Source organism: Protopterus annectens, chromosome 1.part0 (genome assembly GCF_019279795.1).
Source record: "Protopterus annectens isolate FY-2018-M chromosome 1.part0, PAN1.0, whole genome shotgun sequence".
Classification (NCBI taxonomy): Eukaryota; Metazoa; Chordata; order Ceratodontiformes; family Protopteridae; genus Protopterus; species Protopterus annectens.
The window spans coordinates 1,748,895,731-1,748,910,348 of NC_056725.1; the positions used below are offsets into that span (position 1 = coordinate 1,748,895,731).

The 14,618-nt window shown below is 38.7% G+C and overlaps 1 protein-coding gene across 1 annotated transcript in view; it reads left to right on the forward strand.

Annotated features, from left to right (window-relative positions):
* The window catches only part of IGF2R (insulin like growth factor 2 receptor), a 2,372,344-nt gene that overhangs the window by 1,531,389 nt on the left and 826,337 nt on the right, over positions 1-14,618 (forward strand). Inside the window, exon 25 of the mRNA XM_044074918.1 lies at positions 11,741-11,828. Coding sequence (XP_043930853.1) covers positions 11,741-11,828 — 88 coding nt within the window. The remainder of the gene's footprint in view (positions 1-11,740; positions 11,829-14,618) is intronic.

The following is a 14,618-nucleotide window of genomic DNA, read 5'->3' on the forward strand; positions in this document are numbered from 1 at the left end:
TTGTTAAATTCACTTAATAATTCTAATAAATGCAGTGAGTCACATAGGTACTATTTCGAATTTTGGATTACAGGATTTAAAATGTTGTCCAACCAAATGGAAATGGATTCCATTTTGGAATTTGCTGCAGACACTGTTGGTCTAAAAGGGGGGGGGGGGGTTCATCCTGTTTTTCTGTAACTTTGTGATACCAAACAGTAGTGCCAGCTTAGGGTATTCAACCTGTAAATATCTATAGGTGGAATGACTTATACTACCTTGACAAAACAAGTCAAATAAAAGACAGTCAACTCTCTTGAAACAATTTTGAATGTACTCCACAGTAATCTGTCTGTAATTCTTCTGATCACTCAAAAGCTCAAAAATCATCTTTTTATATGCTGGACTTCAAAAAAATCACCTTTTTATATTCACTGGACTTAATAATAACTATGGACCCACCCTTATCGGCCTTCATTACTCTTAAATCATGATTAGTGGCCAACTCGTATAGTGCTGTTATTTCTTTTTCTGGAAGATTAAATGAACTAATGTTGTCATGTTTTAAATTCCTGAACTGTTTTTCACAAAGTCCACAAAAAACCTGCAAAGTGGGACACAAGGCAGGATTATAAGTATTCTTCCCTTTGGTTTCCTCTGAAGGTGTATTACAAACAGACAAACCATCGAAAATGAACTTCAAATTTAACTTCCTCAAATATAATTTGAAACCCACTGTCAAATTGGTTATATTAACTTTGCTTGATGGAATGTAAGTAAAACCATGCTGAAGTACAGTCACAGTATCTTTAGACAAAATCTCAAATTCACAATGTCTATACAGAAGTTCCATTCCTCTTCCTGTTCTTCCCCTGGCCCTTGGCTGTAGTGTGTACATTCTTCGACCATTTTGGGGTCTTTTGATTCCCCGACTTGTCCACTACTGTTCAGCAGTACTATAGATGGGTCCATTAGTGGGAGACTTGGAAGAAGACAAAGTCAGAATTAAATTACCATCATTTTGACTGATGGTCATATTGCTCAACTTATTATTATTGACTTTAGCAACTCCTCCTTGAACCAAGTATGCAGTGTTGTTTTTGTACGCAGCAAGATCTCTTTTCAGTTTGCCTTGCTTTCTATAAATAGTAGCCTTTTGTCTGTCTACATTCACTGAAGTACCACCATATAAAGACTTTAAGTCAGAAAAACAACCAAAGGCTTTTATCTTGGCATCTAAAACCTTCATCTCTGTTCTTAAATGAGACAAGTCACTTACTTTTGTAGTGCAAAATCAGCATGTTCATAAGTGCCAAGCCCGTACCATTAAATAATTTGACAAGCTGCTAGTACAGATCATCACCTTGTATAACACAATTGGGAAACCTATAAAGTCTTAAACCACGTGGTACACAGACACAGCTAACATTTTCTTCTAAATATGCAATTGTAAGGCTACAGATTTCAAGGACAGTTTTTCAAGCTCAAAAATGACCGTCTTATAGACCTCAAAGTCATCGGAAACTGCGTTTTCATTGACTGTACTTGCTTGTGAAGAAACTGAATTTGTCCTAAAAGGATTGCCAGAGTGTCGAAATACATGGGAAGCCACGTTTCTGTGGTCTAACGAGATAGTAGAACTTGTAGAATCACTGTTTCCCCTTGAATTACTGTCCGCTTTATTTGTTTGAGCTAGATGGATGAGCTCAAGTTGTATTGGAATCATAATGTTACTTACACTGGTGTTCTGCTGCCCAACGTGGCCACCATGGTTACCTTGACAATGAGAAAATCCTTCACTAATGGCTTTGAATATAACCACAGAAAGCTGCTCATTAAGATCCGCGGAACTGGATGGGTAGTTAAATTCATGAGACAGTCCTGTGAAATCTCTACTTCGGTCATGACCAATGCTAAAGTATATCACAGGCAATGATTCACTGTAACCACTTCTCCCAAAAAAATGAAGTAAAAGCAAAACCAGCAAAGTCACAAAACGAAGAACCAGAAGATATTTTAAGCGCTTTTGTTCGTTTTAATAAAATACGAACTTCATCAGGACAAATATCTTAATACAAAACCACCCTTTTATACATAGACACATGACATCAACCAATAAAATCAAATGATTAATTAAACCTACTAACTGTGTTAAAGAAACACTAAAAATATGGTGTTAAATTCAAAACCGCTAAATAAAAAACATTGAATGAATAACACCTATATAAACACTATATGAAGTTCATATTTTATTAAAACGAACTAAAGTGCTTAAAATATCTTTTGAGTCCAGCTCTTCTTTTTGTGACTTCGCTGGTTTTGCTTTTACTTTGTCTTTTTCTCAAAATGACATTGGAGTTGGCAAGTCTTTCATTTCTGGGGTTATTAAGATTTCATACAATTTTAGCCACCAGTTTTTGCAACCCTGTTTGAAGATTAGGTATTTTAATATTTTGTATTGCTTTAATGTTTGAATAGTTTGTTTTGACATGTTACTTTTGTATTTTAGAGTAGCGGAATGTGTGTGCATAGGTAGGGTTATTCTTAGTTTCTTTGTGGGGGTAGGAAGGGAGAATCATTGTTTCTAGGTGTATATTAATGTAGTACCTTGTGTTTATATTGTAGTACTTTTAATGTATTTTTATGGTTTTTGGAGATGGGGATGGCAGTTTTGCATGTTTTATGTTTTTTTGTGCTTGGAAGTAGTGGTGAAATCATTTGTCCTGGTAGCTTAGATATACATTTTATCCCACTCCTTTGTCATTGTTCACCTGTCAGTAATCCTTTTCATGAAATAATATTTCCTTGTGTGCTTGCTTAAGATAGAATTTAAAAAGATGGAATGGTAGGAGGGCAGAATCTTCAAAATTCCAACATTTTCCATTGATTGTTTTTTGAGTCTGTATTCTAACCCTTTTTTTTTTTCCAAGTAGAGAAGTGTAGGGACTTCAACCATGCAGTGTATTTTTCTCCATTCTCTCTTTCATCACTTTAGTGACCTTCCTCTATTTTTTTCTTTTATCTTGTCAGTTTCTCTTTTCTTGGGAATGCAACATTTACTCCAGCTGAAGCCTCTCAAGTGACCAATGGTGTGGTAAAACTATCTTGTCTTAATAGTTAATTGCTACAACCAAATTTAACATCTGGGACCTCCTTGATGGCTCCATGATCCTTTCAAATTATTAGAATTCAGCAGGTTTCTCGAAGGGGTAATCCTCTACACACTAATTATACAGGCTTTTTAAAACAATGATTGTATTGTGTGTATCTGTTTGCTTATAGTTTGATAACTGAGCTGGTCATCAAGGCCCTTTTCAGTCAAGATATGGGCTCAGTAAGGCAGTGCCAGTACATAGTTAAGTGAAATCCTGTGGGCCTGATTTCAGAACAGTTGCTGTCAGTGTAAGTCTACCCTGATTCTGAAAGACTTGTTCTCAGTGTAAGTGACTTACTTTGCTATAAGGCCTATCTAGATACAGGTTTACACCAGCAGCCAAATTCTAAAAGACGTGTTCTCAGTGCAAGTGGTCACTTATACTGAAAGCAAGTCTTTTGGAATCGGGCCCGATGAGTAAGAAATGAAATATTTACTAAAAGCGGATATTTACAACATACATGCAACAAGAATGGATGTAGTTAAGGAAACCAGTATATTTGCATTATATTACACAGAAAAGCACATTGGACAGTCTGAGCTGTGAGTAATCCAGCATTTTCATACACAGGAAATTAAGGCAAGTAGTGCATTTTTTTCTCAGCAAATATTTGATTGTAGTTGTTTGGTGAGTGTGTGTGTGTGAGTGTGTCTGTATGTATGTAAGAGTATGAATAATTGAATCTTTATAAAATACATAGTTTATTGGAAGTTCAAGTTGTGCGAGACATTTTTCAAACGTTTTTTTCTCTGGAAGGTCTTTTGTTTCAGAATGTGCATGTACTTCTTCCATTGCATGCTGTAATGTGACAAAACTGATTTAAAAGAAAACTCATCCCCAGTGCTACCATTTTTTTGCTGCTTGCATAATTCAGATCATTAACCTGGTTATTCTTAGGGAAGTATGGTTGCATGTTTTAAAACAGTGTCTGTCTGACCTTCATATAGTCAATGAAGACCTACATTAGAAAAGTCTTGGGGAAGGACTACAGTGTGAGAATCAACAGCACAAGTGTTAGAACGTTAACCCTGACACTCATCAGTGCTATAGGAAAAAAAATCTTTTGACCTAACTTATGTGCTGAAAGAAGGCTGCCATCAGTAACTCTGTGAATGGGTGGCCGATAGGGTCTACCATACAGCTCCAGGCAGAGGTCAGGGTATTGGCACAGGGGATAGTCACTCAGTGGGCAGGTCAAGGTAAGCCTTTCTTCAGGTCACTCTAATGTTAACCTGCATCCACTCACATTTGCTGGTACTAAATTGGTTCTGACCAGTGATAACTGCAGCCTGTACACCAGTAAACCAACTTAGCAGAAAATGAGTGGTCTAGGGGAGGTATATTCTGCCAGCATTCACTTTGAGGGATGAGGCCAGGGTGCCAGCACCCCACCCCCACCCCAGTTCCTGCTTGATTGGAACATGGGACCAAACACTTCATGAATTCATTGATAAGTAAAACTCTTGAAGACGGCTTCCTTCCTGTCATGGCTCCCCAGACTCAGATGGTTCCAGTTGAGGAGGGTGCATTGGGTTATATCATGCCATAGCTCACAACACAAAGCCTAGACATCATTTAGATGTTTCATTTCTGGTTGGAGCTTGGGTTATGACTGTTCGATTAACTGTTAGGGAATGCAGCATGAAATCATCAGTACCATGCTCTGCTAAATCCTGCTACATTTGGCTTGCATGCCATCATGTGTTGGATCCGGGTCACTTGAAACCAAGTGTGTGTGTCAGCTGTATGCTTACATTTGAAAAAGACTGGAAGCAAGTTTGCATCTGTTTGTAGTGGAGTGTGCCTAACTCCCTCCTAGTTCTAATTGGGAGTCAGTGGGCCTAAAGTCCATTGTCTTTGAGATGCATGTTGATGAGTCTGCCTGCCCACCTTTCCTTTGGAGGGGCTTTCAGATATTGCGAAACAACTTGATCTGGCCTCATACCTGTATCACAGCCCTTCAGACATATCTTGTTACTACATTAGGAGCTTGTAGCTGTTTTGAAGGCACTTAAGACTTCAGATTTAACTCAGCCTTAATACTCTGCACTGTTTACAAGCCTCTTCCTGTAGTCCAGGGTTTGATTCTCTTAGTCTCCATCTGGCTGCTTTGTGATTCTGAGCAAGTCACTCAATCAGATAGTGCTCCCTGCCAGTTCAGAAATGGGGTGAGGTACCTTAGTGGTTTCCTGGACCACTTGCGTAGTAACTGCCCATCAGTTTCTGAGCAGTAATCTTGTCCATGTGGCTTTTCTAAAATTGCCTTGAACAGGCTGTGCTGCAGATTTCCACAAATGGCCATGACTATCATGTGCTACATAAATTGGGCAGAACATGTTTGTACCAGTTGTGCAGAATGGAAATGTAATTGTAAGAGATGTCACATATCAGGTGAGCATAGTATTCTAGCAAGCCATTTGACTTGCAAAGTACTTCTGGTTCTGGGGTGGCAATTTTAGTGATAGGTCTTCATTTTACTGGGATGCCAGTGTGGAAAATGTATGCAACTTTTGCTTCCCACTGCACTGTAATTTTCAAAAGTTTGGATGAAGTTACAAACTGTCTGAAGGATTTGAGAGGGGAATCTGCATTGCACATGCCATCCAATCCCACTCACTCACAGAAAACTTCTAGAAGTAGAACAGTTTAAGGTACAATAAAAATAGGGTAGATCCTGCTGGTAAAGGCAGCCAGATTGACTAATTGATTAGGCACTGTAGGAGCTAGATGGAGGAGGGTGGGGGAGTGAATGGTCAACAGCAGTTGGACCATTCTGGTGGCAGGAGACAGGAGATTCTGCTGCATGCTGGTACCTAATGAGCGGGGGGTGCCCAGCATGCAGTTTATGGGCTGGAGACATGCTGTTGATTCTGCCAATCTGCATTTGTTTGGTACCTTTTGTTGAATGTGTATGGCAATGTCTACACCCACCAGGGGAAAAAGTTGCAAGCTCTAACCTCTGTGAGCATATTTGTCAAACACTGAAGGATAAATTAGGGCCAAATAAGAAAAAGCCCTGATGGCATCCTATAAGACAGCTTTTGCTATTAATTTTCACCCCACAAGGAAATGAATGAGTCAGTGTAGGTTGTTGGGGGACTGATGTTTGGCAGGAAGCAGGGAATGAATAGCACCTTAAAAAGCATTGCAGTCTCAGTGGTTGACACTCTTGGAAAGGTTATCATCAACAGCAGGGAGGGGCCTCACCCTTAAATTGAGAGTATACCTCTGGAAGCATAAAGGCTAATACTTGGATTCTAACTAGGGCCTTATTTTCCTCAGAGGTTGTGTGATCCTTCAGGAAGCTCCAGAAAGGGTTTTATTCAATGCTCTTCTAGTCCCAAAACATGGGGATCTTGGAATCTATTCCAGACTTAACCAGGCTGAACAAGTCCAGAACTGTTGACCGGGTAGTAGATTAATTCCTTAGGACCTCTTTCAGCATTAGTCTGGGATGGAAAAAAAAAAACAGAAAAACTGCTAACAGAATTCTACTAATTGCAGAAAAACACCTGGCAGATACCACTAGTTGGATCACTTTGCAAGTTTTATTTTCCATCTAATTCAAGAAAACACATACGTGTCTAACTGTTGGGCCACACTAATGATCAGATAATCAAGTAATAACATTTTAGGAAAGGTAACTGTGTAAAATGGTTAATAACTGACCGTGAAATTATGGCAGAGTAGGGCGAGGAAGGTTATCGAAGGGATATGGGAGAAAGGCACAAAGCAGTTAAGTGATATGTATTTTGGAAACTAACAATATGGATCTTTCTTAAAGATGTGTGAAATGTGTGAGAAGTCTGGTTGTAACCCCAGGAAATGAGAAGGTACTCCGAACTGCTTGTGAGTTATGCCACAGTTTGTCACCAAGAATGATCATTGTAGGCATGTTCAAAGGCCAGTGTAGGACAGCTCCATTGTTTGAGACCTAAAATCACAAGTGGTATTTGAAGTATTTAATTTGGACTGGTGTTGAGGGCAGCAGTTACTTAGAAATTTGTAGTGTAGAGGTATACATATAAGATTGGAAAAGTGGTATGTGCTATGGGTGAACACTGATGTTCATATTGTGAGGAGAGGAGGATGAATCTACTGAGAGGATGTCTGTGTTTGCAGACTGGACAGGGTCTTTTTTTAGAGGGGTATGTTTGGAATGATGGTCTGTATCTAAGGTATGGAGATTTTTGTCAATGTCACCTCGTCCTTCTAAGGTACAAAATCTTAAGAGGCACTGGCAGACACTGATTATTGTATTGATTTTTGAATTTAGCAGGTGAATGTACTTGGGATCTAGAGTGTTAAATAAATGCTTAGGAGTTTTTCAGAGAAAACAAGGGAATTGGTTAGGAATTGATTTTGGAAGGGGTGAGAAAGAACATAAATTGGCTTTTGTTCAGTTTAGTAGGAGTTATTTTTGAGTATGTGTAAAAGTTTGTTGATAAACTGGCAATGAAATTGAATGGTTGAAAGATTTGAACAGAGCAGCATCATCAGCACAGGAAAAGAAGTATAATTCTGTACCTGTCTTTTACTAAATGGGGAAGTCACACACCAGATTTTTTTTAGATGAAAGATGTTATTTATGGATGTGACACTGATGATGTTTCTAATTTGGAGAGAACAGGAAATGCTGTTTGTTGGATAGCAGAAGCTGGTGTACTTGCTGCAGTAGACTTTCAGGTTAACGGCTGATGGTATCAGACGTGTCTGTAACCGTGTTGTAGCATACCTCTCAACCATACTGAATTCCTCGGTAAATACTGGTTTTGAGGGTAGATATTAGGGTGCCACGAATTCCCACGTGGCCCCTTTAATTTCCTGGTTGTTGTTTTTTTTTAAACTCCTGACGTCATCGCGTGCAGGCCTTGCACGATGACGTCAACTTCTGTAGACCGGCCTGTCAGTGTATAGCACATCTTTCTTCCACGGCTCAGCTCCTCCTCCACCAGGTAAAAAAAATAGCTTCTTTACTTTTTATGTAATGGATGCAACCAGGAGATCTTAACGTTTACATTACTGCAGCTGCAAGTTTGGCTTCCTTGTTTTACTTTAGTTATCAGGCAGGACATGAGAAACTTCTGCTTTTCTTTTTATGTTACGGCAGCAGCTGGGAGACCTTACCGTTTTTATTACAGTTGTAATGGCTGCAGGAGTTTAACATTAATGTTTATATTATTAAAGCTGTTAAGGCTGCCTTTTTTTTTACTTATCAGGCTGGAGAAACTTATGCTTCTTTAAAGTTTACATTATTCTGTGCTTAACATAATCATCATTACTTTTATTCTGTGTGTGTTTACTTAGCTGCTGCAAGCAGGATTATAGCTTATGTTATTACTTTTTACTGTTTATCTAGGAGAAACGGATCCTTTGCTGCAGGCAGAAGTGGTGTATCTGTATTTAACGGCTGCCATGTGTTTACTGCAAGCGGGGTTATAGCTGAAGGCAGTGCAGGACGTTTATGTGATTACTTTTACTATTTATCTAGGAGTGTGCATGTGCGTGTGCGTGATCAAGAACTAGAGCATGTGAGGAATTGTTTGACCTAAAATGTATATTTGCTGTTAACTATATCAAAGTTACAGTTCAAGCATCTGTCATGTACAAAACTTTGCAAAGTGGATTGTTGTAGACAAGCCTTTTTGCCTTTCCAAATTTAACCTTTCTTATGACCCTAAAAAATTACTTCTTCTAATAATTGCTTAGGACCTCACTGTAGAACCAGCTAAAGTCGCATGCCATTTTTAAACTGATGAATGTTTTTGTATTATTGCACTAACAGCATTATTGTTTCTGCCAAAAATATAGTAAACGTAAGGCTAAACTCCTATAAAACCACACATGATCTTTTCTACTTATCAAATGATGATGCACACTGTCTTTATCTCTGCTGAGTATCTGATCTTGTGTTTAATGCCTTGGAATATAACCCTTTGCAATGAGCCATGTTTCAAGTTCACTGAAATACTGTTGTTTTCTAGCTGCCTGCAGAATAAATTCTCTTCACTCTGAAAAATTTGAACTTGGGGATGTTATTGGACAAATTACTTAGATGCCATGTAATTGCTAACAATAACACACTGGCAACATATTTGTACACCATTATGCCGACATTGAAGGTTGTGCGTTAGGCCCGGCAAGCCAGTACGTAAAAATCTACTGCCAATCGTTAGCGGACTGGAGTTCTGCTGTGGCGACCCCTAACCGGGAAATGCCGTAAGACACAAACAAATTATGCCGACATTCAGTATTTTGTAGTTTTATCTTCAGGACAGCCAAAAATGAATACATTTATCATTCTAAGAGGCTGTAAATTTCCAAATCTGTTAATGTACAGACAGTTCACAAAATCTCATCATCCTCATCATGGCTATGTTTGGTACGAAAACATTCATTTTATGACTTGAATTGCATTCCATCTTGGAAACTGACATAGTGGCGCAGAGGCCGGAAATCAATTTGTGGACTTTCTGAACAAGATGAAGGTTTGGCTTGGCTGCAGTGATATGGCAAGGCATCTGCTAGTGTGCCCTTATCCCATATGGATGGCAAATTTAGGGGACTGTGGTATTAGTTTAAGTCTTGGTGGAGACCAGAAGGTCCAACATATTATCTACTTAGTTAATGGAAGAGAGGTAGGATGACCCCTACCAATTTATCATGTGCAGAAATATGCATCAGACTTTAAAATGGTAGTGCATGCTGCACCACTGGATAGGGAAGGTGATTGGCAGTAAGAGCCCATCTCCACCATAGCTCCTCTCACTGGTACTTCCTGAGATTACATCTGAGATTAGCTACAGAAAAGCTCTTGACCTCTGGAAGGGTGGTGATTGTGTATATGTATATATTTGTGTGTAATTTAACTAACTAATTAACTAAGAAATCTCAGATGATCTCAGCATATGTGAGGGCAAGAGTTCTACTTTTAAACTGTATATTAGGTTTGCTCCAAAAAACAGTGCTTTCTTAATATATACATGCAAACTGAGAACAGAAATCCAGACTATGTAGTGTTATATCATCCATTTTTAAAATCTCTTTATTGCTTTTAGCTGGGCATCAAAATTATGTTGTATATCATCCTTTCTGGAACTGTAACCATGTCATGATGGAGGAATGCTCATGTCCTTGTGATCCCTAGAGTCATGTTGTCTTAAACTCTGTGCTCCTGGTGTGGATAACCCTACAAAGATTAGTGTAAGTGATGTGTAGAGAATGAAAGGCCCAAAATCGGACAGCCATGACAATTCATTTGAAGAATCGCAGAACTTCTCCTAGAATAGATATATTAGAATCATGTCTGGGAAATAGGCATTGAGGTGGTGTTTGTAAACATCGGATGACCATATTACCAATATAGTCTGGTAAGGCACTGTCCAAAGAAAGCTGCAGACTGCCTCCCTTAGGGGGAAATGTTTCATTTTGGTGCTTGTGCATACTTGAAACCACTGAGGGAATGAATCGCTTGGTGAAATGTTTCATTTTGGTGCATGTACATACATGGAGACATACTGCTGAAGGGATGGGGGTGGGGGGGTCTGGGCCAGGCTGGGGCCATATTTTGGTTGTCTGCTCTTCAATTTGTTTTTGAAAGTTGGTATCCCACAATTCTGTTGGAGTGGCTGGGGTTGCATAATTATGTATGCAAATGTTATGTTAATCAGCGTACAGATTTGTACCTATTTTTCATGGGCCTTTGTCCAGATTTTTGATGTTTCCAGGTTGAGGTATGGTGAAGATCCTTTGTTTGTTGCCATTAAAGACATTTGAAGCTTACCTTTCATGTGAAGTGCTTCTTATTCTGACAGCAGGTTTCTCTCTCTGTTTTTAACCACTGCAGACGGTATCACTGAACCCTAACAGCTGATCAAGGGAGTGCTTATTACCCTCTGTGTATTGCCCTGTTGTTGGATGGCCTCCCCACCCATGTCATGTGTTATACAGATATCAACATTTTGTAATGGTTTGTCCTTGTTTAGTTTTATCTCAGGTGCAACTTGCACAAGTTCTTTGGGAGGAAAAACTGGATAGGCGTGTACCCTCATATCCTAACACAGTGTTAACATTGTCTCCAGTCTACTTGGGGGAAGTAAGCCCTGAATTCAGGAGCAAAAGAAGAAAGTTTACTGAGAGAAGGCTCTCAGGAATGCGATCCCTGTTCAGCCACTGCTGGAGTACCCTCGCAGAGATTGTCTTATGGGGCTGTCACACGTCTAGTACCTTGCTGACCTTTTTAGTGCCATTTTGTTTAATGCGTGCCTTTAAACATATGTGGAGAATATTTTTCTATTCTTTATGGGGTGAGCTCCATTGGAAATATGTTTTGGTTGACAAAGTTATAAGCATGTTGTATGAAGCTCCTATTCTGTGTAATTAATGCTGCAGGAGGTGTTGCTTGTCATGTCTATTGTAATAGTCAACAGCAGAGTAATAGAACTCCGCCATTAGATTAAAAATGAGATGTATGTGCAGCATAGTAACAGAACTATATATTATATGAAAAAAAATAGAGAGGCTTACCAAAGAACACAGTGCTTTGTAATGCAGCATAAAGTTGATACTAGTTAATCATTAAATTATTTACTGTTTAATCACTGCAGGGTTCACCAGTATTTCAAGCCCAGGAAGCATGTGAATTTGTTTTTACATGGAGTACTCCTGAAGCCTGCCCTATTCACAGAGCTGAAGGTGAGTGCTCTTGACTCAGTTCTGTATTGAAAATGTTTTTATCACAAGTTCACATCTATAAACTAAACAAATGACCACCAGGGCCGTTATAAGCAGAGCTGTGCAGTCCAACCATATTGTGTCCCTATGTATCATGGGAATTTATTAGGAGGGGATATGTTAGGAAGTTCCTAGAGGTTATGTGTGGGCTATGTTAATTTGGACATTATTGCCTATCAAAGGCATAGGGACTAGACCCAGGGTGAATTTCTGATGTTCCATCCATTGGTGAAGGTTATAGTCAACTAGGGTTAAGGATGGACTCTGCTTTACATGGATAGGGAGCCTGTTCCAGAGCATGGGGATCCACTGAGATATGTATCTGTCTTGGCAATATGTCACAGGCAAAATTTAAATCTTTTGATTTAGTGGTTCTGATGCTGTTTGTTTTGTGGATTTGCAAAAGGTCCATCAGAGCTGGATCACTGGATACCTTGTATAACATACATAGACCACACCCTAAGGGAGGCAGAATGTAGAGGTTAAAGCTTTAATGCAATCTGCATAGGACAATGTGTTTATACCCTGGACTCATACAGTAAGAGTCCTTTGTGAACATTCATCTGTGGCATATCTTTGGTCAGTGTACATCATAGTGTGTATGTACCTTTAAGAATCTTTCCATGGGCTTGCACATGTGTGTAAATGTTGAGCATGTGCAAGCTACACTGCCATTTTGTAGAGCTGTTGAGATGTAAGCATGCATGTATGTGTCAGTTAATCAGTTTGTTTATATTGCTGCTATCCATCCTCATGTGTTTCTGTATAATAAAGAATATAAATTAACTACCCCACCTGTTCGTCTTGAATCATAACATAGGACGAGCGACATGGGGTCAGAATGAGATCCACAATCAAGACCAAGTGGTTCTCATGTTGGAGGAATATAGAGGAATGGATCATCCCTACGACATACAAAACAGGTCAGAAATGAATTCCAGGTACTAAAATTTGATTAAATGATTTCTTACTCAAAGAATATAAAATGAAGCACTCAGAATGCTCAAAATGAATTTCTAGTTAAACTAAATGTCTGAAACTGTGACATATTAATAAAAATATTCAAAATAGTTGCGAAAATGTTTGAAATAATGTCCGAATCACATAAAATGTATAAAACAAGGAAAACAACCGCATTTTTTTGCTGCATGCTACTTTTTCACATTAATTAAAGCTATTTAAGATATCCAAAGTGTTCATACGTTTATGCAGTATTACAGTGCAGTTATTTCTCAAAATATTGCCATTTCAAAGCATATTTTGCAAAGTACAGTATTTCAAAGAGTTTATTGTGCATTTGAATGTTATTACAAGTACCTGGTGTATATGCATGTTCATATATAATTACAAGGGCCGTGTTTGCAGGGTGTTTAGGCATGCTTTGTTGGCATGGCTGAAGGATTTCAAAAAGCTGGTCTACTTGTATTTGATAATAATATTGCAGAGAATTGGAGAGTGAGCAAGAGTATATTTTCATACAAGCAGCATTTTCTGACAAAGATGCACATACAGAGGCATTTATTCTGCTTAATTTAGCTGGTACATAAGCCACAGAAAGAGAGCATTCATTTGTGTATGCACCTGCTATGTTTCCTGGGAAGGGGGAAGACCGCCATATAGTGGTACCGGCTGAAACAAGGGAAGACCCCAAATGCTTAAAATGTAAATTTAGAGAAATGTGTAACCCCCAAACAAATATTACAATGGAAAGGCACTTATTTTGCACAAGTGATCAAAAGCCTGATGAAACCTTTGCAGCATATATAACTGACTTGAGAAATAAGGCTAAAATGTGCATATCTGGTGATTTAAGGGGTGAGCTGATAAAAGACAAGATGTGTGTGGTATTAAAGATGATGTTGTGAGAAGGATTTTGCTTCGAGGTAGTGATATAACTTTGAACAAGGCCATAGAAATTTGTCAAATGTATGAGCTCACAGAAAAGCAGACAAATATGCTTACATAAGAAATGCATGCTTCCAGTATCTCCTATTGCTAATGTTGATAATATGCAGCACATGATTAAAAGAAACAGGCCCAAGCACATGGGAGTGTTGCTGGACCTGCAGCAGCCACTGGGAAACCCCATACTTTTCTAGGAAATTCCAGAACATGCACTGTCTCAGTGAAGCATAAGGGTGAGTTACAAACTCAAATCATGTGCTCTCACCTAGCCTCTTAGTCAACTGTTGTAATTGTGGTGGAAATCATGTATATAGAGGAGAAAATTGCTTAGCTTTTGGTCAGCAATGCCACAGATGTAAAAAGTGGAATAATTTCCAAATATTTTGTAAAGCAAAAGAGACACATTCTTTTATTAAAAAAACATTCAAAGAGACAATTTGATCAATTAGAAAGCTGTGACCCTGTTTTTTATGTTGAAGGTGTGACTGTGCTTAATGAAATAGTCAATGGAATAGATTTGTGGGAAAAGAATGAAGTATTGTGTATGCTCAGATAAATGGGAAACCCACAGAGCTCAAAGTGCAATGTTATGTCAACAGAAATATTTGTTAGAGTGTGTGCTGGGGAGAAACATGACTTGGCAAAGTGTGTGAATCTTGTTGCTTATGGAGGTGAAGAAATTTAAACCGAAGGCTCATTAGTGCTTTCATGTTACTCTGCTGGGAACAACAATGACTTGCAATTTTATGTGGTCAACAGGCACATGCAGTCATTATTAGGCCTCAGAGACAGTTTGAAAATGGGACTATTTATAAGGAAGTCCACCATGTAAGCTTAAAAGACAAC